The following is a 22,713-nucleotide window of genomic DNA, read 5'->3' as shown; positions in this document are numbered from 1 at the left end:
CTCGAACAACAAAATCTATTTTAAGACCTATTTGGTAGATTTATCTATAGCTATGAAACTAAAATGATCCTTATACCTGATAACAGCTTTATTTACTTTCCACTACATTACATGTACACTGAGTTACACAGCCCTTGTAAGAATGTTATTGCTTCCAGAAGATGCACTTTACTTCCACCTGCACCTGCATATATAGAGTTTGTTTTGCATATATCTTATCTGTCGAACCACCCTTGAACCACCTTATTGCCTCACCAACACTACCACATGCTGATGTGTATTGGTTATGGTTGACCTGGCAAACCCGGTCCGACGCACAAGAACCACATACCAGCTATTCATTTCACTCAGTTAAGAAGATCATACAGCAAAGGTGGTTTGACGAATTCATGTAGAATATTTGCACATAATACAACGACGCAAAATTAATTCAGCTTGCAAAAATATGTTACCTAAATAAATGGAGGAGTAAAAGTATGCTTTGATCGTGGTTTAATACTCAGGGGGCAGAGGTGGGTGGGGGAAGGGGTGTGTCAGGGATTAGGGATAAGGGTTAGGGTTAAAAAAAAAATGCCCCAACCCTCCTTTACTGGAGCCCCCATGGGTCTTCAAGCGCCGCAAGGGCGGAAAAGTTTTGCACCCATTTTGACACGGTTTTCATATGTACAGACATATACAAAGCCAGAGTGTGTTAGCATCAAGCCAAAACAGATCGGGTTTTCCTTTAATTAAGAGTCAATAAGTCTTTAAGTGGATCGTGATAAGGCGCCGAATACATGACCAAACGAACAGTCTTTTATTAAAGAAATCAAGCCTGCAGTAAACACAAAGTCAACCCATTACAACTCATTACCTCTGCAGATTTGCGACCAGAGGTTATTATGTTTATCAAACCATTGCATTACACAAAGGCTAAAAGTTATGTACATGTTTATATTTTTCATTATCGGTTACAAATGGAAACAACATCCAAGCATAATTGACCCGGTATAAACCTGTCTTATCAATGTAAAGATCTTATACTGCCGTAGCACATCGATTAGGCAATGATCTCTGTTAGTTTTGGTCACTTGTAGTCACTTTTGAAGCCGGGAAATAACCTTTCTGCAAGGGAATCTATGTAGGTGCAAAAATCGTTATTTAATAGTTCCCAGTTTCTATATGAAAAAACAAACCTGACTTATATTAAAATTTGGTACTTTTTAAAGGGCCGAAAGAAATCACCTCGAGACTTTTGGGTCGGGTTGGTTAGGCATTATACATTATCGAGCCCTGTATTTATTTACGTTTTATATTACATTCACTTTTTTCTTATTGGAATTAAGGATAGTCGAACATCAGTTAATCAAGAGAATGTTACTTTTCAATTAAAGCTTTATCTCTAGGATGTCTACAGACAGAACTTGCTGCTGTCGTATTCACAGATTCACGTTACGGCTACTAATTTGAACATGCTCTAACAATAAAGTGTCTTCTGGCAAGTAAATATTTCTTGCTGCTATAAATAGATAAAAGATATGACAATAAAATATCTGAGTTAAGTGCAGAAAAACACACGCTGTATTTGAATTTTTCAAAATCGTATTTTTACATAACTATGATTATCGTCTTCTCTCGTTCTAATGGAACACAACATATTTGTATGTATTTTGGCGCATCTTAATTTTCGCGTTTCTCGCGAATTGACAAATTAAGTTTCGCGAGAAGTATTGCTTAGCGGAACTCGTGAAATAAAGTACCAAGAAGGTAAATATTCGTAAAATACGAGAAAATAACATCCAGAATTTCCAAGTTTTGTTTTATTAACCTAAAAGTATCTTTTATCAGGAATTTTTTATATCATAACATAGTCACAACAAACGTAAATTTCGCGCATATCTATTTATCTTCGCGAATTTTTTTACATTAACTTGTCAATCAGTGAGTTAAAAATACCCCAACGAGGTTAATCATCAAAAGGCTTTGAAATGAAATTTTATCCAAATAACTTTCATCGCTAAACTTTTACCGTCTTCTAGCAAACCGATCTAAAGGTAACGATCAACCGTCAGAAAATTGTCTTTAACAGTGAACAGTAAATTCTAAAAACCATAGTAACCGCCATCGAGACCTGAAACTAGTGGTTGGTGGAAAAAAAAAAAGAGTTTACCAAAAGTTTGTACATAGTATTTCTCATACCTTTAGTAGAGACCCGAGTTTGTGAAGGCTGCCAATGATCATTTCTCAACAACAACAACAACAACAGAAAAATAGATTGAATCTTAGATCAAAATTAACCATATGCGGATATAAAGGAAACAAATGAAAGACCTAATAAATAATGACAACAAGGCTAGCTCAGTGGTGAGGACAAAAATACAATAAATTAGATCAGCCTCATCTGTAACCAAACAACGCGAAAAATTAAAAACAAAACTATATATAATCCGTTTTGATCACTTTGTTTATATTACGTTGTAAATGAGTGACATAAAAATAAATTTAAAAAAAAAAAAAAAAAAAAAAAAACTGAATGCAGGGACGTTAGCGAAGTCAACCAAGATAAAACACCTCCACCACATCAGGTGTGAAGTAGAAAGTCCCAGCCAGGATTGTGTACTTGTCTTGTACTCCACTTGGAGCAGAGTAAGAGATGCCAAAGTTTGAGTTACTGTCGGCATTGTCAGCAATGCGGAGGTCATTCCCTGCACCAAATGTCGGACCAACACCTAAGTGCCTCAAAATTGTATATGTTGGGTTCGTCACCATGCTCTTAAATGGATCCAGACCTTCTTTGTTGCGCAGCGAAAATATGAACGCATTGGAACTGGAACCATAGCTATCACTGGTATCTGAATAACAAGAATATTATAGTAGAAAAATCGATGAAAGGAATAAAAAAAAGTCTAGCAATTCGAATACCTAATATTATAGAGGTTCAAAATTAATGTTTCCACGTTCTATAGAGTCAGCTAAATCAATACCATAAATGATTGTTATTAATCCGGAGCTTGCTTAGTAGATTGATATAGGGGTGGTAGAGATTTAAAATCAGAGGGAATAAGAAAAACATTTTGAACCACCAAAAACCTATTCATGCCTCATTTTGCTAACTCAAACAAAATAACTTATCTCTTAAAAATAAAAATACATTTATGGTCTAGTTTAAAACCGTGGCTACACTGTAAAATTTTAACATATGATTATTTGACACAGCAAATTTATCATACCCCAGGGAATGTCAGTGTATCCTCCAAACACATACTGTCCATTTTTGATGATGGTAACCGTGTGATTTTTCCCATCACACCTGCTGTGAAAGGTACTGGCAGCGAAGCCGTCAGTGAAGGCGCGGTAACACAGCAACCACTGAGGGTTCAATCCAACAGCAGGCTTCAGGAACTCCTTATGGCGGCTTTGGTAAAATGCATTTCCACCTATTACAGCCGAAGGCAATAACCCACCTGCAACATAAAAACAAGGAGTTCGTACAGAGTGATCGTCCGGGTGAGTGTAGTTCTGAAAAGAACTGTTGTTGGTGACTGACGTTTCGACAACCTGGGCGGAAGTCATCTTCAGAGTCAAGTGAATAGTGTTTGTCAGTCGATGATGTTATAAGTCTGGTCCGTTGAACGTGATTGGTCAGTATAGCCATGATGGTATTGGCTGAAAGACTCGCGTAAAGTTTGTCATCTGTCACTCAACGCTACTATCGACTGAGGTGCTCAGTGCCTCAACCACCGAAACTCTACTGACTACCGAAACTGCACAAACCTGGTATACCGATGCGACCTATAGTGTCATTCTGTGGGTCTCCTACGTATCAACTGTCTAAGTACCTGACGACCCATACTGCAACCCCTTACTGACAAATCAAGACGCAAACTACAATCTACGGAGAACTTTATTGACGCTATTAAGACAGTACAGGTACCTGACGACTACAAACTTGTGTCTTTTGATGTGAAATCACTGTTCACCAGTATTCCACTTCAATTGGCATTACAGTGTACCGAGACCGCTATACAACAATCTACTGTTAAACTACCGTTACCGACAGAGGACATCATGGACTTACTGAACCTTTGCCTTACATCGACTTACTTTCAGTACAACGGTAAACACTACAAACAGTTGCGTGGAACAGCCATGGGGTCGTCTGTTTCTGTTGTTGTCGCAGAAATTGTGATGCAACACGTGGAGGAACGCGCCCTTGAAACTTGCCGACAAACAATACCGCTTTGGTTACGCTGCGTTGACGACACCTTTACCGCCGTTCACAAAGACGAAATTGACGATTTTCACGACCACCTAAAGGAACAGAACGCCGACATCCAGTTTACTAAAGAGATCGAAGAAAATGGAAAACTTCCTTTTCTAGACTGTTTGGTAAGCCGCGACAACAACGAACTACGAACGACAGTGTACAGACAACCGACGCATACCGACAGATTACTTGACGAATCATCCTACAACCCGACTTCACACAAAGCCACGACTATAAAGACTTTGACGAGACGAGCGCAACTAGTATGTGACACACCGGACAGCTTACGTGACGAAAACAGATACCTTGAACGTGTTTTTCACAAAAACAACTACAACGCTGACTTTATTAGACGAAACATTTACCGACCTACTGAAGCTGACGCTACGAACAGGAACCCTACACCTGTTACTACAGTGACTATACCTTACATTAAGGGCACTTCTGAGACCATCTCACGGATCCTACAGCCCTACAACATTCGTGTAGCCCACAAACCTACAACTACGTTACGACACTTACTGACCAACGTGAAAGACAGAGACGAACCTAACAACAGACAGGGAGCAGTTTACAAGATCAAATGCTCCGACTGCCAGGCTTCCTATATTGATGAGACTGGCAGAAAACTTAACACGAGACTGACTGAACACAAACGAGCCAGGAGAAATGGTGCTTCCAACAATCACCTTGCTGTTCATCATCAACTAACAAACCACAACATTGACTGGGAATCTGCCGAGCGCTTAACTTACAGTACAAACTATTTTCAACGACTGAATCTGGAAAGCTGGTACACTAACTTAGAACAAACGTCTCTTAACAGATGTCAACAACTACCGGCACCTTACAAACGACTTATCCATGACGGAAACGAAACCGGCAAACGGACTTCTAACAGACCGACTTAACAATACGCGGACCAAAACCCGACTTATTTGACTAACAATAGACGGATCGAAACCCACCAATGACTGATGACAAACTTTACAGGAGTCTTTCAGCCAATACCATCATGGCTATACTGACCAATCACGTTCAATGGACCAGACTTATAACATCATCGACTGACAAACACTATTGACTTGACTCTGAAGATGACTTCCGCTCAGGTTGTCGAAACGTCGGTCATCAACAATAGTTTTTTTCAGCATTACACTCACCCGGACGATCACCCTATACGAGCTACTGATACTCCTGGGTTCAAACCATTTACTATAAAAACAAGGACTTATATAATTAGTGTCCGGTGGGTAACGTACAAGGCAGTAATAAAACAGTAAAAGAGCGGAAACAGAGAAGTAACAGAGCGGTAACAGAGCAGTAACAGTGCAGTAACAGAGCAGTAACAGAGCAGTAACAGAGCAGTAACAGAGCAGTAACAGAGCAGTAACAGAGCAGTAACAGAGCAGTAACAGAGCAGTAACAGAGCAGTAACAGAGCAGTAACAGAGCAGTAACAGAGCAGTAACAGAGCAGTAACAGAGCAGTAACAGAGCAGTAACAGAGCAGTAACAGAGCAGTAACAGAGCAGTAACAGAGCAGTAACAGAGCAGTAACAGAGCAGTAACAGAGCAGTAACAGAGCAGTAACAGAGCAGTAACAGAGCAGTAACACAACAGTAACACAGCAGTAACATAGTAGTAACACAACAGTAACAGAACAGTAACAGAGCGATAACAAACCAGGAACAGAGTAGTAACAAACGTTAGAGCGGTAATAAAGCAATAAAAGAGCAGTGTTCTAGCAGTAAGAGGATGTTTGAATCTCTGATTATGAATGTATTAACCTTTTCCTCTATACAACATGTACATCATGTGAACTGCGTTTGAGGGAAAAATGAAACATGAACAATAAATGCAACAGAGATGAGACATGAAAAAAAAAACTGGTACAAGTTTTGTAAAACTGTTTCTTACTTTTTATAACGTCACATTTCTCACCAGTCCAAGGCTGTGTGCACAAACATGAAAATGTTTGTTTTTCGTCGTGAGACAAACAAGAACTACCATTGAGGCATCCGGTAATGAGACAACCCTGGATTAAAATTGGATGAAAGAAACGAAAATGTGAGATTCTAAATACGAAATTGCTAAGATATTGTTACGCTGTAACAACCCAACTGAAAGAGAGCAGAAGCGCACTAGAACTCATATAAGGTTAGTCCCTTAGAGTAACCAAGAACTCGAACCAGACACAGATTAACAACTCGTGGCACAAGCTATCACCAACCCAACTGCTGCAGTTTCAATTTCCTAAGAGAATCAAGATACTGTAATCACAAGCGCTTATGTAAACCGGAGTGGCAGGCTTAGCACGTCTCCCGCCGAGAGGCTCGATATGTACCTTGTTCTTTGCTGTACAATGTTGACCTATTAAAAAAAGGAAGTTTTGTTGTGGACTTTTCGCTTATGTTTCTTTGTTCAATATTACAAGTAATCCCTCTTTCGCTTAGTCCGTCGAGCGAGACAGTAAATAAACCGCGAGGAAAAAATGGCCGCGTGACATCGTGAGGGCGAGACGCGTTTGCGCGGCCATTTTTTTCTCGCGGTTTTCTCTCGTGTCACGCAAGACGGACTAGGCGAAAGAGCGACTACTCGTAGTCTACTTTGTTTAGTTGACATGTTGTTTTGTTTGTTGTTATAACTCACCTCATGAGGAGGAGAAGGATGCCATGATATGTACTTCGAATGTATCTCCGGTGACATAAGCACCACATGAGCCATTATACATCTTCCTTAATGTTCTTAGTATCAAAGCAACTAAAAGAGCTACACTGTCTCCTGTTCTTGACATAATAGCTAGCTTTTATTTCGGTCGTTGTATAGAAACCTTATAAATAATCCACGACCTTTTCTGCTTTGAAAGGCAAGTATAACCGGTAGCTAACAAAACAGATAAGTTACACAAGTCAGATATTTGTAAAAAGGAATTCGAATTGTGACCCACTTTCCCAAAAAATAAATAAAGAAATAAAGAAATAAAGAAAAATGATAAAACAAAATAAATATAAACGATGAAAGAACTCGTCTGAAATGATTATATTACTTTAACTGTTATTGTAGGGATCTGAACTCAGGCACATCTGGCAAAATTAGACAAATTTATGTTGATGTCCCGCTGGAATATTTACGAAATTAACTAAATGTTCCTTATGGTCACGAGTTGTAGTCACTTCAGGCTGAATTGCTCCCGAAATTAAGATCAATGTTGGGGAATTTCGGACAAAAAAGGCAAGAGGAAAAAAAAAAAAAAAAAAAGAAAAAAGAAAAGAAAAGAAAGACTGTTAAATTTGAATCGATGTAATTCGACGCGGGCTTAAAGACAAATATTATATTCCAGTTCAAACTACCTTGACAAGATGTTTGACACGAAAATCATTAATTAAAGGATAGCCGATAATTTATCTTAAAAAATTGCTTTCATTTTATCTATAACTTTGGAAGAATAACGAAGCGCTAACTCGGAAATTTTTACTGTGAGCTAACAAGACAGCTGATTAAAAGTTTGTTTACGAGAGATACACGCTAAAATTATGTCAATGGTAGCCCTTTTCACGGTTACCTTTGTTCATTTGCATTACAATAAAATCTAGCATGTATGTGAGGCAATTTCGGGCTATTTTGTAGTTTTAGCTCGAAATTGCCTCGCATCCACGTTGGATTACATATATTGTAATGCAAATGAGAAACATTACCCGTGAAAAGGGCTATTAGAATTATATCAAAAAATCTGGTTAAATAATAATAATAATAATAATAATAATAATAATAATAATAATAACTACGTAAATGAGATGCACGAACGCCGAGCAAGCGAGCGAAAGACGAGAGGCGCACTAATAATATTGACTAAGAGCGAACGAGCGACCTGCCAGAAAATAGTTTACGCAAGGGACGCGCTTAAAAAATGTCGTCTCTCTGTTGTGGAGAGAGACTCCAATTCTTTTCCTACTTAGAACTGATTATAACAGAAATCTGCGTCTGTTCCTAATTCACGACACCGACGGTAGCGTAGTAGAAACATATTACAGTTAAGCCCCGAAAGAACTCTCAGGGGAATCGAAAAATAGTTCGAAAATAGCAGGTGTTCGAAATAGCCGTTAGTAAATGACTGAAAAACGGTTCCAAGGGAAATAGTTTTGAGTTCGAAACAACGGGGAAGTCGAAATAACCGAGATCGAATTGACGGGTTCGACTGTTACCAGCCAGTTATGTTTATTTGGACATTTGTTTTCTTACCTGCTTTGTTAGAAGTCAGTCAGACTCATCTTTCTAAGCGGGAAAGGTACAATTTGGATAGTTATTTAGGGATCAATACACTGAATGTGAACTTACGATCGATCGCACGAAGTAAAGACAACCTGCCAGGGACTATAGAATTTGGGAACTCGTGTCAATTCATATTTTAGCAAATTGCGATGAAACTATTTTAAAGACGTTCAGTCAATAACATTTAGGGCAAAACAAATGAATAGGAAAAGGCACGCAGTAAAAGATTTAACTTGCTGCTGTGGTTCTGATCATGAGTAAAGAAACTAAGGAGCAAAGCGACAGAGAAGAAGTCCGGAATTGATTACCGCAACATTAGTTTTACGGGTAACGATGTTGTTAAATTTTATCAGTAAAGTTATCCTCATTGAAACTCGTCAACTCACCTTTAAAAGCAGCGAGAAAGTTACGTCCTCCTGATCATGGAATTTGATGTCTTCATTGACATCGTGCTTGTTAAGTTCACAAGTTCTTTTGTCGTCCTTCTTGGAAGACATCATGAAGTTTGTGGACGTACACCAAATGTTTCTCAAACACAACTGGCTGCACGACATCAAACTGGGAGACTCAAAGCGCTTTACAACGTGGCCTTGAAGTCGTTGATTTTCATGCGTTGTGAAGTATGCTGAACGATAAAGTGATTCTTCATCGGATGCAAAAGCCGCGAAGTATACAACCCGTTGAATGAGAATAACGAAGAAAACGGCTTTAACTGGCTGCATTATTTACAGAACTCAGTGCGAATTTTTTAGCAGCGAAGTCGTGGAGTTAGAAAAAAACAAACGTTTGGTATATATTCGGTAATCCTCGTTATCCCAACTGACACAGCTTGCCTTTTCGTGCTCGTATAAATTAATTACTGTGTAGAGAACTTTATAATGCATAATTACCCAGTTATGTAATTAGCATAGTAAAGACAATTAATAGGTAACCGTCAGCGAAAATTTCCTCTTCCCATACAGAAAACACGAATTACCTACTTTATGAAATCACTTCTCTTTTTAACTTTTCCCAGGTAACGGGCAATATCTCTTGTAGCTTGTGTTTTATTCTGTATTTCAGGGTACGAAGAGACCATCTGATAAGGTGGTCACAACACAGTTGAAAAATTAATAAATCAATCAATATAGAAATAATATATGTTAAAAAAAATAAATAAATGAAATAAAATAAAAAAAAACATTATTTCGATATTTAGTCCAGGGAGAAAGGCGCTTCGAACGTTATCTACGACGGTCAACTTTTGACAATTTCGAAACTTAAGTTCTGGCGGGTTGAGTGCATATGTCAAGCATACGATACTAGGTTGACACGCTGAAAAGCACATGCAACATTTAAAATTTTAATTCTATCTTCTTAACACTAAATACTTGAGTTAAGTTTAAGAAAGACTGTCGAGCATTTTTCTTGCGAAGAGAGGAAAATGATCGTTACAGTAGCGTACGTTAAGACAGGTAAATTTAAAGTCGATTTTCCAGATACAGCACTCCATAGAAAACTCGGACTGGTGCATTTATCAGCAGGCGATATGTCAAAGCGCAGAACAATTAAGAGACTGTCATAAACTGGGAACACAGGCAGAGGCCACCTTGTAGTAACTAGCTTGCTTAAACAACCAAACGATAATAAATATACAGTTATTTTCTTTTTTTCTAAAAGCTATCTGAATGCAATTATTTTGACAGCAAGTTTTCGAATAGTATGTTATTCGCCCGAGAAGCCTTGAGAACTACCTGAGAACAAAACTAAAATCGGGAAATTTCACAGCCCGCGAGGGAGCATTCATGGCAGCTTGTGTTGCCTGGAACATTCTAGAAACGTTCCTCTATCGTGGCTGTTTAGCAACCATTTTTGAGTTCTTGCTGCGGGAAAGCTTTGTTAGAGGCAGGTTTACTAAATACCCTCAAATTGTGGGCAAAGTTTTCAGCTTCCCATGCTGAAACACCGCTAACACCGTTTTATTTTTTTTTTAATGAAATCTCGCTACTGAGTATTTCCCAGGGCCCCTATAGATATCAGCCTGGTAAAATAAAGTTACTTTTCTTACTTACTTAATTACTTACTCGCTTGTTTGCTTGCTTGCTTACTCTATTTAGCTTTTCCGAAGAAACGGGCAATGCTTTTCACATTATTAAATCATATGGATTAAAATCCTCTGAAAAATTCTTACGAACATTGAACATAAGGCTTCATTATTGTTATACGTTTCTTATTCTATATAGCAGGGTATGAGGCGACCGTCCGATGCGGCCGGAAATCGAGACACACTTAAAAAATAAATAAATAAATAAATAAATAAAAAGTAAAATAATAATAATGATAACGATAACGATAACGATAACGATAACGATAACGATAACGATAACGATAACGATAACGATAACGATAACGATAACGATAACGATAACGATAACGATAACGATAACGATAACGATAACGATAATGATAATGATAATGATAATGATAACATAATCTGTTGAGTTTTACTCCCAAGAGGAAAGCGCTCCGAACTTTATCTGCTGCAATAAAATTTGCGTTCATGCGGATTGAATGCGAAATTTAGTAGCACCTTTGGGTGTATATATAATGCATACGACAAAATCAGTGTTGTTGGAATTTGCGGTGTCCGTATCACATACTGAAGAGCACGAGCGACATGCCGAATTTTAGTCATAACATCTTAACGCCTTATATTGAGTATTAAAGAGTCGAACGTTTTATTGCTTAGACAGGGAAGTGAATGTTACAGAGAGCTTAAGTTCAAGAAAACTAAATTTGGACTCCGTTTCCCCCATCGTAGCACTGTATGTTAATCTTGGACTGCTGCTTTCTACACCAGGCTAGAGATCCGGGTACGAGCTATGGCCGGGAGACATACAAGACACTTCACTCTCACGGTGCCTCTCCTCACCCATGTGCTCAATGGGTGCAGTCGACTTTAATACAACAACAACAACAACAACAACCACCATTTTATTTTGCATGATACAGAGAATATCATACAGCAAAAGATTGCATTTTGATCACTTAACTCAAATGTTGGCTGACTTGAGCTTCCCGGACTTAGACAACGAGCAACTGGATGAAATTGAGCAAAAAACTCAAGCGAAAAACCAAGAAAGCAAATGAGCGGGGAATCAAAAAGTTCGAGAAATGGTGTGAGGAAAGATAAATTACAGTGGATCTCAAAACAGTAAGCTTAAGTCTTAAGTCCAACGGACTTGAGTGAAATTCTGCGAAAGGTCTTCGCTAAAAGGAAAACAGAGAAAGGCCAAGCATTACTCCAAGTGTATTGACTGGAATTAGAGCGGCCATTCATCGCCATCTAACCTGTGCTGCACTCAGCCGAAACATAAGCATTTTTCAAGACAGCGAATTCATGTCTGCCATCAAAATGTTTGAAGCGAAGGCCAAGTTATTTACGAAAGAAAACGATGCGAGACCAGAACACAAATCATCCATTAGGAGACAGGTAGAAATTGAATAGATACCTCATGGAAGGGCAGAACACGGACGGCGTTTGGAAAGATGAGGAGAAGTGTTTTCCTTTTATTCGCCGCGGCAGAGAGGGATGGCGGGAGCTTACAAGGCAGTCATTTGATTATTTTGCTAATCATTGTTACTAATCTTTTTGAAACTAGATTACATTTGACTTTTATTGTATACAGAAAGGAATTTTATTTGGCTCTTGTTTAGCTGATCGTAATGTAGCAACAACTTTCCACATCTTAGCTTCGTGCTACATCTCTGTTAAGCATTTTTTTCTTATTAATTTAAATGAATTTGTACGATTTGGCCTTGTGTATTGATAATAATGATAATCAAATTACTTTTGTCGGGCATATAGTTTATTTGTGTCCCTCGTAGCATCATTTGGGCCCTCGCTCCGCTTGGGCGCAAATGATGCTACTCGGGCCACAAATAAACTATATGCCCTCCAAAGTCCTGTGGTTGTCCTATTGACGTTAGGACAGTAAAGTTTTTCCCGCCTACTGAATCCTGATTGGTCAATTCAAATTTCAGGCGCGTCAGCCGTATGCAAGGAAATCAGACTGTTGTTTTGAGACATTTCTCATGTGTGTGGTCCCTCTTATGTCAACATGCAAGAGTCAAAGAGGCCGTTCCCTTCCCCCCTTCCCCATCCCCCCGTCTTTTTTGCCTCGGCTGAATTTTTTTAGGTGATGACGTGAGCCTAATCGCTGAATGAAATGGATCGACTGTCGCCCTTCGCGTAGCCCGGTGCCTACGCTCACATCGCTTAGCAGATTTTCCGCACCGTCAAAGAAACCTTTTGAGAGGGGAAGCGGAATATCGGGAACTAGACTGGTCAGCCACTTTGCTGAGGCAAGTAAGGATTTAGTACGTCGGATTTAAACTATTTTGGGTTTTCAGTTCTGAAGTGACTGTCGCTCCATGTTCTTTGTGTGTACATAAGCAACGAGCACAGGAAAGGTGCACGACCTGACGGTCACGGAGCTCCATGATTGTGGCGAGAGACAAGAAGGAAACCAATAGGAACCCTCTTGATATCTTAGTAACAAAGCAGATCGCGTTAGAGATATAAAGCGTGTTTGAAATTCTTTTCTACGCACTCTGTCGTGTTTATGTTTTATATACGGTCAGTACAAAATGCACACTGCAGTCTGCACACTGCTGCCCCGACGCTGAGTGATCCCAGCCAAACGAGGCCACTGAAGGATTCGCCCATCGCAAATGTTAAAGTCGTCTCGAAATTTAGTTAATTCTCCTTCACCCTCCTGTCTTTCATCTTAGGTTCTCCGACTCTGAAATGGTATTAAAGGCCATCAATTTGGTCAAAACATTTCCCTGAGAGTCGTTGGATGAGGCGTCATGCGAAGGTCGCTTTATCGAACGGTTTAAATTACTTATACCTTAATTCCAACCTGCTCTTGTTTCGGTGATTGTAAGATAGGGGGCACAACAGAATTTGGCAAATCTTCTATAGCCAAAATTGGAAACTGAAAGGAGAACAGTTTCATGTAAACCACAAAGCAAAAGTATCCTAAACCCCGGCCAAGACAGATAGAATATCCTCTTAGTTAAGAGGTAATAAGGCTGTGGATCGGGAGGAGGCGAAATATAGAAAAACACGAACAGTCCTCATCGAAGAATTTATGCCTGCAGTAAACTCAAATTCAACACATTTCCTGTGCAATATTTTATAAGGAATTTTAAGGAATTTTATTACGTTCATCAAACCATTACATTACACAACTTCAAAACTGAATATATTTACAAATATCATTGGTTACAAATGGAAATGACATCCCAGCATAATCGACTCGGTGTTATAAACCTGTCTTATCAATGTAATGATCTCATGCTGCACTAGAATTTCGACCAAGCAACAATCCTTCGTCGCTCGCTCGGCCACTTCGCGACCTTCACAATGCCAATCTCGCAGTTCACTTCTCCCACTTAGCTATTCTACCCTGAAATTTATGAGGTCGATTTGTGGCAAGTCTACAAGTACAATCTCTGTTATTCTCGGTGTAAGTTATTCTTCAGAAGCCTTGTTTATAAATGATTGTCACAATTGAAGGGGAGAATCTACCTGCATGTAAGAGAAACTATTCAGGTGCAAAAATGTTAACCTAACTTTAAAATTTCCAGTTTCCATCTGAGCTAGAACTGACTTCTTGAGTTAATAAAATTCGGAACCTATTAAAGCGCCGAAAGAAATTGCTGCTTGGCTTTAAGGTGGGGCATTGTCACTTTCGGAACTCCACGGCATGATACACCAGTCCTTTACTTATTTACGTTTTATATTTCATTCACTATTTTCTTAACGTCAATTTAGCTTAGTCAAATATCCGCTAATTAAGAGACGGTTACTTTACAGTTAAAACATTGTGATTAAAGCTTGATCTCTAGGCTGTCTACGGACAGAACTTGCTGCTGTATCCTCGGAACTTTGTGTTACGGCTACTGTTTTGAACATATCTTAACAAAAGAAAAGTTTCCTCGGGCAAGTATATATTCGTTGCTGCTATAAATTGGTGAAAGATATCACAATTAAATATTAAGATTAAATGCAGAGAAACAAAAATGCGGCATTTAGTGTGGGACACCAAGAAACGCATATAAATATTGTGTTTGGGTCGATAAAATCGTGTTATTCGTTTTGAAATGAATGCCATAAATACACTCCTGAAATACGGGTAAAGAATTATACTGAAAACGGCTGCTAGCCGCCACAAATATCCAGACTTTTCAACGGCCATTCTATTTCCCTAAAAGCTACATTAGGGAAGCTTTAATGAAAGATACGTACTTTCGAGCGCAATTCTCTGTTAATTTACAACAAATATGTTACGGATGTTACCTACGTATGTATTCATTATAAGGCTTGTGCTTGTAGCCGATATAACGTGCGCTCTGATTGGCTATTTCTAGAGCGCCGTTCTCTCGTAGGGATGGCGGAACCTATTTTGAATTGGCGGGGTTTACAACCGAGCGCCAGAGGCGCCAACTAGTAGGGGATCTGGAGATATTTGTAATAATATTATTGAGGGGGAGGGGGGGGGGCTTTACAGTATTTCCCTCCCCCCCAACGGCTCCGCCAACCCTGTCTCGTAATGCATACGGGCCGTTTACTGGCCTGCTAAAACAAAGCGAAAGGAATTTTTTTTTAAAAAAAGAATGTTGCTGTTTTCATGAAAATTGTAGTAACTGAAAACGATGAAATAAAACGTCAGGATAACAGCGAATTCATTGTAGTTCACCTAAGTTATGCGGTTGGAAACAATGAATGTATGGCCAGGTAAGTGTGCACTTTAAAGAATGGCTCATTTGTTTGTTTTGTTTTTGTTTCTTAAAGGCCATAAAAATAAATTACTTATTAACCGAGAGTAAGGTCTTTACTGGAAAGTCTCAAATTTCGGCCTTGCCGTATTGACCTCGCTATCGCTCGGTCATTGCGGCCAGGTCTCTGATTAAATTTTTCCGTAAAGACCTCACTCTCGGTTAATAAGTAGTTAATAACATGTATTGTTATTAATTTGCTAATCATTGAATTATGAAGGTATCAATAAATTTAACCATCAAAAGAATTAGCAATAACATTTGAAAAGAAATTAAATGCCCTAATTCATCACAAATAGCAATAATAATAATAATAATAATAATAATAATAATAATAATGACTGCCTTAGGCTCATGGATTGAACTCGGCACCAGAAGTTAAAAGCGGCAAGACTTTACGGACTTAAAATAATAATAATAATAATAATAATAATAATAATAATAATAATAAATTAAAGAGCCCCTAGGGTCAAAACACCATCTTTAACTACGAACTGGCTGGTGAAATCTCTCAACTATTGGCTGGTGATATAAGCCTGAGTTCACTAACGCCGCTGGATTGCCGATATTATCTCGCCTACAGAGCGAATTAAAATGTTTATAATCGTCAGAGTTTATCCTTGTTTATGTCGCATGAGACGCATGTAAGTATGCCAAACCGTCACGACAAGAAAGTACCCCAAGGTTATACTCTATAGCTGACATTTGGGTAGGTTGCATTTTAAAGAGTTTGCCGGTAATTATCCCAGCCAGTCCCTTATCGGGATAGAAAAATTCAGCGTCCAACGCGATAGCCATAGCAGGTACACATCTCCTCCCCCCCCCCCCCCCCCCACCACCCACCAAAAAAGCAAAGAAAAGAATATATCACAAATCAAAACTACTCATATAAACACATAAAAGACCAAATAACTAATGACAACATGTTAAGTCTAAGTCATTAGTGTGGTCAAAATTAAAATAAATTGGTTAAGTATATTATTTGTAATAGTTTTCAAACAACTTAACGGGACATTGTCATTATTTTTAGCATGATTTTGGAAATTTCAAAAACGTATATCGATCATTGGAGGCTGAACAATAATGGTTTTATTTTGTAGAGCAGTATTCGACAAATGATTAAAACCCATTAGGAAGTGAGGATGGCTAACGGTGGCGAGGACGGATGGAAACGGATTGCGATATGGATTTTTGAAAAAGCGTCAGGATGTCAGTTTTTCAAAGGTTTGGCTAGAAAATCGTTCAAGTTTTGCAAAAATGTTGCAAAAATGTTGCTGCAGAGTGGACTCTCTTCAAGACATTGTTTTTAATCATTTAGTTAGAACTAATTAAGTTCTTATTACAAAAATTGAGGGACCATTTTGTGACTTTATAACAGCTGTAAGCGAATATATCGTGAAAGTGTCCCTTGGAGAACAAAAAAGAAGGTAAACAAAAACTTAACCTAATCCGTTCTGATCGCTTGTTTATGACGTTGTTATATTCTAAATTAGTTGAGACCGTGAATGAAAGGATAAAAGGATAAATCAACCAAGATAAAACACCTCCATCTCATCAGCTGAGAAGTAGTGAGTTCCCGCCAGGATCGTGCTACTGTCGTTTACTTCACTTGGGACAGAGTAAGCGTGGCCAAAGTTTGTGTGGGAATTATTGTTACTGTTGGCATTGTCAGCAAGGTAGATGTCATGCCGTCCACCATACCCTCCACCAAATGTTGGACCATAACTTGGGTACCTGTAAACTGCATATCTCGATTTATCCACCATGCTCTTGAATGGTCTAAGACCTTCTTTGTGGCGGAGTGAAAATATGAACGCATTGGAAGTGGAACCATAACTACTGGACTCTGGTAAACAACAACAAAAAATTTCACCAGTTAATTGATGACAAAAAAAAAAAGACTAAGAACTTAAAGCCTTATAACTAGAGGTTGAAAATGTTACGACGTTCTGTGTAGTCAGCTACAACCAGTACATTGCATGCTAAGTCAGTACCTTTGAATTCTTGTTATTAATCCAAGGTTTGAAAAACTGATTGGACTAGGAGTATCATAGATTTAAAAGGCTGTCCGTGTAAGAACTGATAGGGCAAATTTCGGACCTTCACCGATTGGCCTCATTTTTCAACGAACGTCAACCATTATATCTGATCCAATGAACAAAAATCGAATTTATTTGGATCAATTCGTTTTTCCTTTTTATCATTTTTTTGCGAGAGTCAATTCATTCCCAATCCGTCACGAAAACGGAACGTTTTTGAAAACGCTTTTCAAACCGGAGGAATTTGATTACGTCGGCTTTTCGTTTTTGAGTGGACGGAAAACATATTGACTGAAGGAGCTTTTCGAAAACAATTAGGCCACGATAATCATTTGATTTCCCTGAACGAGTTTGCCTCAAACACAAACCCAAAATGACCGGCGATTGTTGCGCTTTTAAATCCTCCAACGTAGTGTGGACGGCAGACATTTGATGCGTTGTCAGAGTGAAACCTCCGTTTTCAGATCTTTTCAAATTCGCCGGCGTTGTGTTACGGTTCATGTAAATTGATTAGGTAGGTAGGTAGGTAAAACTTTGTTTATGCAGGGTGGCCCATTCAGCACAGTGGCTGGTATCCAGAGGGGCTCTGCTAAATACAATTTCTAAAAATATAACACGTCTAATAGTATAAAATAGTTATAAAAATAAAGTTAAAAAAAAAAAACTAACGTCTAGTAGTTGAAATAGTTATATAAAAAGAGTTTGAAAAATTGAAACGAGTTACAAGCATGAACTGGTAGGGGAAAAAAATAGATATCATAAATTAGGTGCTATAAATAAAATGGGCTTTGACAAGATTTTCAAAAGAGGAGAGTGATACAGCTTGTTGGATTTTACAAGGTAGTGAATTAAAAAGGGCTGTGCCAGAAAATCTAAAAGTACGTTTGCCAAGGCTAAGTTTGGGTTTGGGTAGATGGAGGTCAGCCTTCCTTCGAGTGTTGTAACCATGTACATTATAGTTCCTAATGAAATAGTTACTTAAATACTGAGGAACTAAGTTATGCAAACATTTAAAAACTAAAACACATTTGTGGATTTTACGGTTCGTTTCTAAGTCAGTCCACCCTAAAATATAAAAGTATCTCTAGAAGAGTCACGCTTGAGAATGATACGGGCAGCACGGTTTTGCAACCGCTGCAGACTTTTGCTGGAGCCAACAGACAGTTCACCCCAAGCAGTGTCAGTATAACTTAAGATTGGCTCAATAAGGGTATTGTAGACACACTTCGCTGCTTTAAGAGTGAGGCAAGATCGTATGCATGCTAGAAGTCCTAGACGCTTAATAACGTTTTTACAAGTAGTGTCTATATGCTCTTTCCAGTGAAGCTGTTCATCGAGCATAGTCCCAAGGTAAGTGAACTTCGTCACTCTCTCTATGTCCTTGCTTTGAATCTGCAGGACAAAGTCTGAGGTGGTTATCAGCAGTTGTCTTGTTCCAAAGAGTAACCCTTTGGTTTTGCTCTGGTTTAGTATTAGCTTACTGTTCACCAACCACTGCTCAACACGGTTCAGGTCTTCTTGTAAATTTTCCCTGATGTTGCTAACCTCAGATCCAGAATAATAGATAACAGTGTCATCCGCATACATGCTAATCGACGAGTGCAGTAAACATTGAGGCAAATCGTTTATGTGTATCACAAATAATAGAGGCCCCAACAAGGAACCCTGAGGAACACCGAAGTCGAGAGGAAGGCTGGATGATAACTCCTTTCCATATTGAACTCGCTGTGAGCGGGTGGTGAGATAGTTTCTGAACCAGCCGAGACTGTGCCCTCTAACTCCATAGTGCTCTAGCTTGTGAAGGAGACATTTGTGGTCAACAAGATCAAAAGCCTTTTTTAAGTCAATAAGGCAGCGCCAGTCAACTGTTGTTTGTCCATGTGTTCTAATATATGATCAACCAAGTGGACAACCGCGGTTTCGGTAGAATGCTTCTTACGGAAGCCGGATTGATATACCGATAGAACTTTGTTAACCTCAAAAAATGCTAACAGTTGAACTTGGACCGCACGTTCCATGACCTTGGAAACGAGGGGGAGAACTGAAATCGGACGATAGTTGTTCTCGTCATCCTTTTTTCCTGCCTTAAAAATGGGAGTTACTTTAGCCTCCTTCCACTGAGATGGGATTTCGCCAGACGAAATTGTGAGGTTTATGAGATAAGTGATTGGCTTGGCTATTACAGAGGATGCGTCTTTGAGGAGTTTTGCGGGGATTTTGTCAAGCCCGGTAGCTTTGGATGATTTTAGCTTTGACAGCTCATGGCGCACGAAACTGGCGCTAACTTCTTGCAGAGTAAAGTCATTGTTAACTCTGGGGGCTAAAATTCTTGGCAAGGTATGGTCTTTGAAGACGCTGCATAGATTCTTTGCAATTGATGAAAAGAACTTGTTAAAGTTCGTTGCCGACATTGTTTCTGATCCTCTGGTTAAGGGATAGGTGCACTGATCTTGCCGTTATCTTTGTTTCCCGTCAAAATGGCGAATAATTGGCAAATTCGTGGAGCTCTTTACGGCGCGCGATGCAAAGTTCCCACAAATCTTATTCTATAAGTTTTTACAGTGATGTTAATACTTTTGAATTTTCATTGAATCGATCCTAGATCAGGCCCCACATTTGAGAAAATAGCTTTTAACTATAGGCATGTCACGCTTAACATATTCCGGTGCTTAGCAATAGGTATTTGATAAGTTCAGAGCCCCAGAAAATATCCAGAAAGGGTAAAACTTTTGCATGTAAATCATTTAGCTTGTTGAAATAAAAACACTGTGATTGACAGCTTCCGACATTTATGGCTAAATTTCACAGTCTCCCAAGTCGAATTAGCCTGTTTTGAAGTCACCTGGAAAACTGATATCTCGCAAAAGATGGGGAAAAAAGTCGAATTGATCCAAATAAATGTGATATTTGCTCCATGAATAAAAATGAAAGCAAATCCACAAGTTGGTTTCTCTTCTTTTCAAAGCATAATTACACTGTAAAAGTTAAATATTAGCAGCGATCCTGCGCACCGAAGGCGAACAAGCAGAGCCCCATACGTTAGAAAATTTGGTAATTCATCGATCTATGTCGGCAGTAATGTCTTCGTTTAGGCGCTGGTAGAATTTGGTGTCAGTAAGTTGACTGTTGAGTTCGTCGATTTACCAGGTTTTGTCCATAATAACAGTAACGGAACCTTTGTCAGCGTGTTCCATAATTATATCTTGTCGTTGTTTGAGTTTGTGTATGGCCTGTCGTTCTGTAACAGTAAGGTTATCAGAAATAGTTTTGGGTTTACACGTGGCTATGTCAAGTTTAACAGCGTCTAAAAGGGAGTTGAGGGCTCGTTCTCTGTCGTTGGGGGATTTCCAAGTACTTTTGGTATGGAAAGATGAGTCGTGTTCTTTAGCTGTGGGGATACTGATGTTTTCGTCAAAAAGATACTCTGCTAGTCGCAAGCCTCGTGAAAAGTCGTAAATGTCGGCTGAAACTTCCGACCAGTTGATATGTCATGGTGTAAGGCAGAATGTGACCCCACGTGAAAGGACAGATATCTCGTCGGTAGATAAGGAGCAACTGGAAAGACAAATGACAGAAGAATGTTCTAGCTGAATGTTGGCAAGTTTAATTTGGCGGCGAGAGCGCTTACGTCTGACAGTGGGAGACTGACGCATTGTGGACTTTTCTTTCGTCTCTTAGAAAGTCCTTGACATATTGCGCCAAGAGATTATCAAGGTAAGAGAGTGAATCCTCCATATAGGCCTTATACCCAAGGTAATCCCTCTTAAATTATTTTTAGACGTGGTTCCCAGTTCTTCCGCGGATGTTACTTGCGTGTTTCGTGAATGTTTTCGTGAAGGACCAGCTTGTTTTTCGTTTCTTTTCGTTTCAAAGCGAAGGAAAATCTACAACGCTATGGGGATGACTTCTTTGATATTCTAATCACACCCGGCACTCTCGCTATGTTTAATACATTTCGAAACTTTAATAGGAGTTCAAATAGGAGACGGATGTTCCCTGAATAAATAATAAACCCTGAATGACTGCCAGAGAAATGAGTAGACAAACGAGTACAATGCAAAATATCCCAAGAAGTATTTGTGAGACAGCGTCAAAATGTTGTTGTTTTGTAAAGAAAGTTGTTGTTTTTGTAAAGAACGGAAGAGAAATGAACAAAGAAATATAACGCATGCTTACACAGCCATTGCACTCGTTGCCGTTGAGGCTCAGTAGTTTAGAGAAAGTCGCTTTGGCTGCCCATGCATTGCGCAAATAACATCCTCGGAAGAACTGGATACCATGTCTAAAAATAACTGAAGAGGGTTTATATGGAGGATTTTCTCTCTTCCCTTGATAATCTCTTGATTGCATACATAATTTCTACAATCTTTGACACGGTTATTGGGTATAGTTTGTTAAAATTTCACTGGAAAAAAAATTAATAATGAAACCACACGCTGAACAATTGCATGCTCAAAATGGATAAGTTTGAGTTTCTGATCAAGGGAAAAGTCCTCTTTTTCCATTATGGTTAATTTTTACAATCAGGAGTTCCGCCTAAGGCTTGGTTAAATCTATGTTTAACAATTATTCGCCGAAGGCGAAGTGAACATTGGTGGATAATCAACGAGACAAAGTCGATGTGAATACTCACCGATGTTCACTGAGCCTGAGGCGAATAATTGCCTTAGTATAATTTTCCGAGGTGAAACACAGAATAACGACTAAAACATCGAAACACAGACGCAATTGTTCGTTTGCATACACGTATGCAGCCGTAATTTTAATAATAAGCATACTTATTATATGGCTTTGGCTTGTGGCCGATATAACGCGCGCTCTGATTGGCTAAGAGCGAAATCTGAGCGGTCATTATGCAGCCGTAACCCCCACGGGCAGATTACGGATTGTGCAAATTAGGAAGAGCCCGGCTTGGAAAATTCAAGCGCATTGAAACGATGAAAGCCGATTAAAAACAGTAAGAGAAGTAAATTTAATTCCGAGTAGCTAGAAGTTTAGGGATTTTTTCTTAATAAAATTTCTATAGAAGTCGTTTTTGACTTACCAGCCGGTAACCTTGACGGGCACTAGTGAAAAACAATCAAAGTTTGCCGAGTCTTAAGTAAAGCTGAAATCGCTAAGTGAAAAACACCATCGGCTGCTCTGTCATGCATCCTGAGCAGAACACCACGAGGAAACTTATAAGTTATCATCTTAGTGACAACAATTATCAAAATATTGGACTCCGTCACAGTTCTCATCAAATAGATTCCCTCTCTTTAACACAAGCAAGTGTAAATCAGCTTCCAGGATCATCAGATGTCAACAATCGGGCGGTTTCTGTCGGTAGCAGT

General features: G+C 39.0%; 3 protein-coding genes across 3 annotated transcripts in view; 1 reads left to right on the top strand and 2 right to left on the bottom strand.

The window, feature by feature from the left end:
• Positions 1-806: 806 nt before the first annotated feature.
• Positions 807-9,678, bottom strand: LOC149105067 (uncharacterized). The gene is made up of 4 exons (XM_089271782.1): positions 8,903-9,678; positions 6,165-6,282; positions 3,210-3,443; positions 807-2,831 (listed from the first exon to the last, which is right to left on the bottom strand). Exons 1-4 carry the CDS (start codon positions 9,236-9,238, stop codon positions 2,533-2,535), a joined length of 987 nt encoding a protein of 328 aa, XP_089127908.1. The 5' UTR covers positions 9,239-9,678; the 3' UTR covers positions 807-2,532.
• Positions 3,833-5,374, top strand: LOC149105068 (uncharacterized). Its single transcript, XM_089271769.1, has one exon. The coding sequence runs from the start codon at positions 4,048-4,050 to the stop codon at positions 5,155-5,157; it is 1,110 nt and encodes a 369-aa protein (XP_089127895.1). The 5' UTR covers positions 3,833-4,047; the 3' UTR covers positions 5,158-5,374.
• Positions 9,679-16,627: 6,949 nt separating the features above from the next.
• LOC110053403 (uncharacterized) overlaps positions 16,628-22,713 on the bottom strand; it is a 34,487-nt gene continuing 28,401 nt past the window's right edge. The window contains exon 7 of the mRNA XM_020759626.2: positions 16,628-17,187. Within this exon, the coding sequence (XP_020615285.1) occupies positions 16,868-17,187 (320 nt within the window). The 3' untranslated portion in view covers positions 16,628-16,867. The remainder of the gene's footprint in view (positions 17,188-22,713) is intronic.

Source organism: Orbicella faveolata, unplaced genomic scaffold (assembly GCF_042242905.1).
Source record: "Orbicella faveolata isolate gen_17 unplaced genomic scaffold, um_ofav_v1 contig_34, whole genome shotgun sequence".
In the NCBI taxonomy this organism is placed as follows: domain Eukaryota; kingdom Metazoa; phylum Cnidaria; class Anthozoa; order Scleractinia; family Merulinidae; genus Orbicella; species Orbicella faveolata.
Note: the sequence above shows the minus strand (reverse complement) of the source record. Positions and strands in the feature narration are given on the sequence as shown.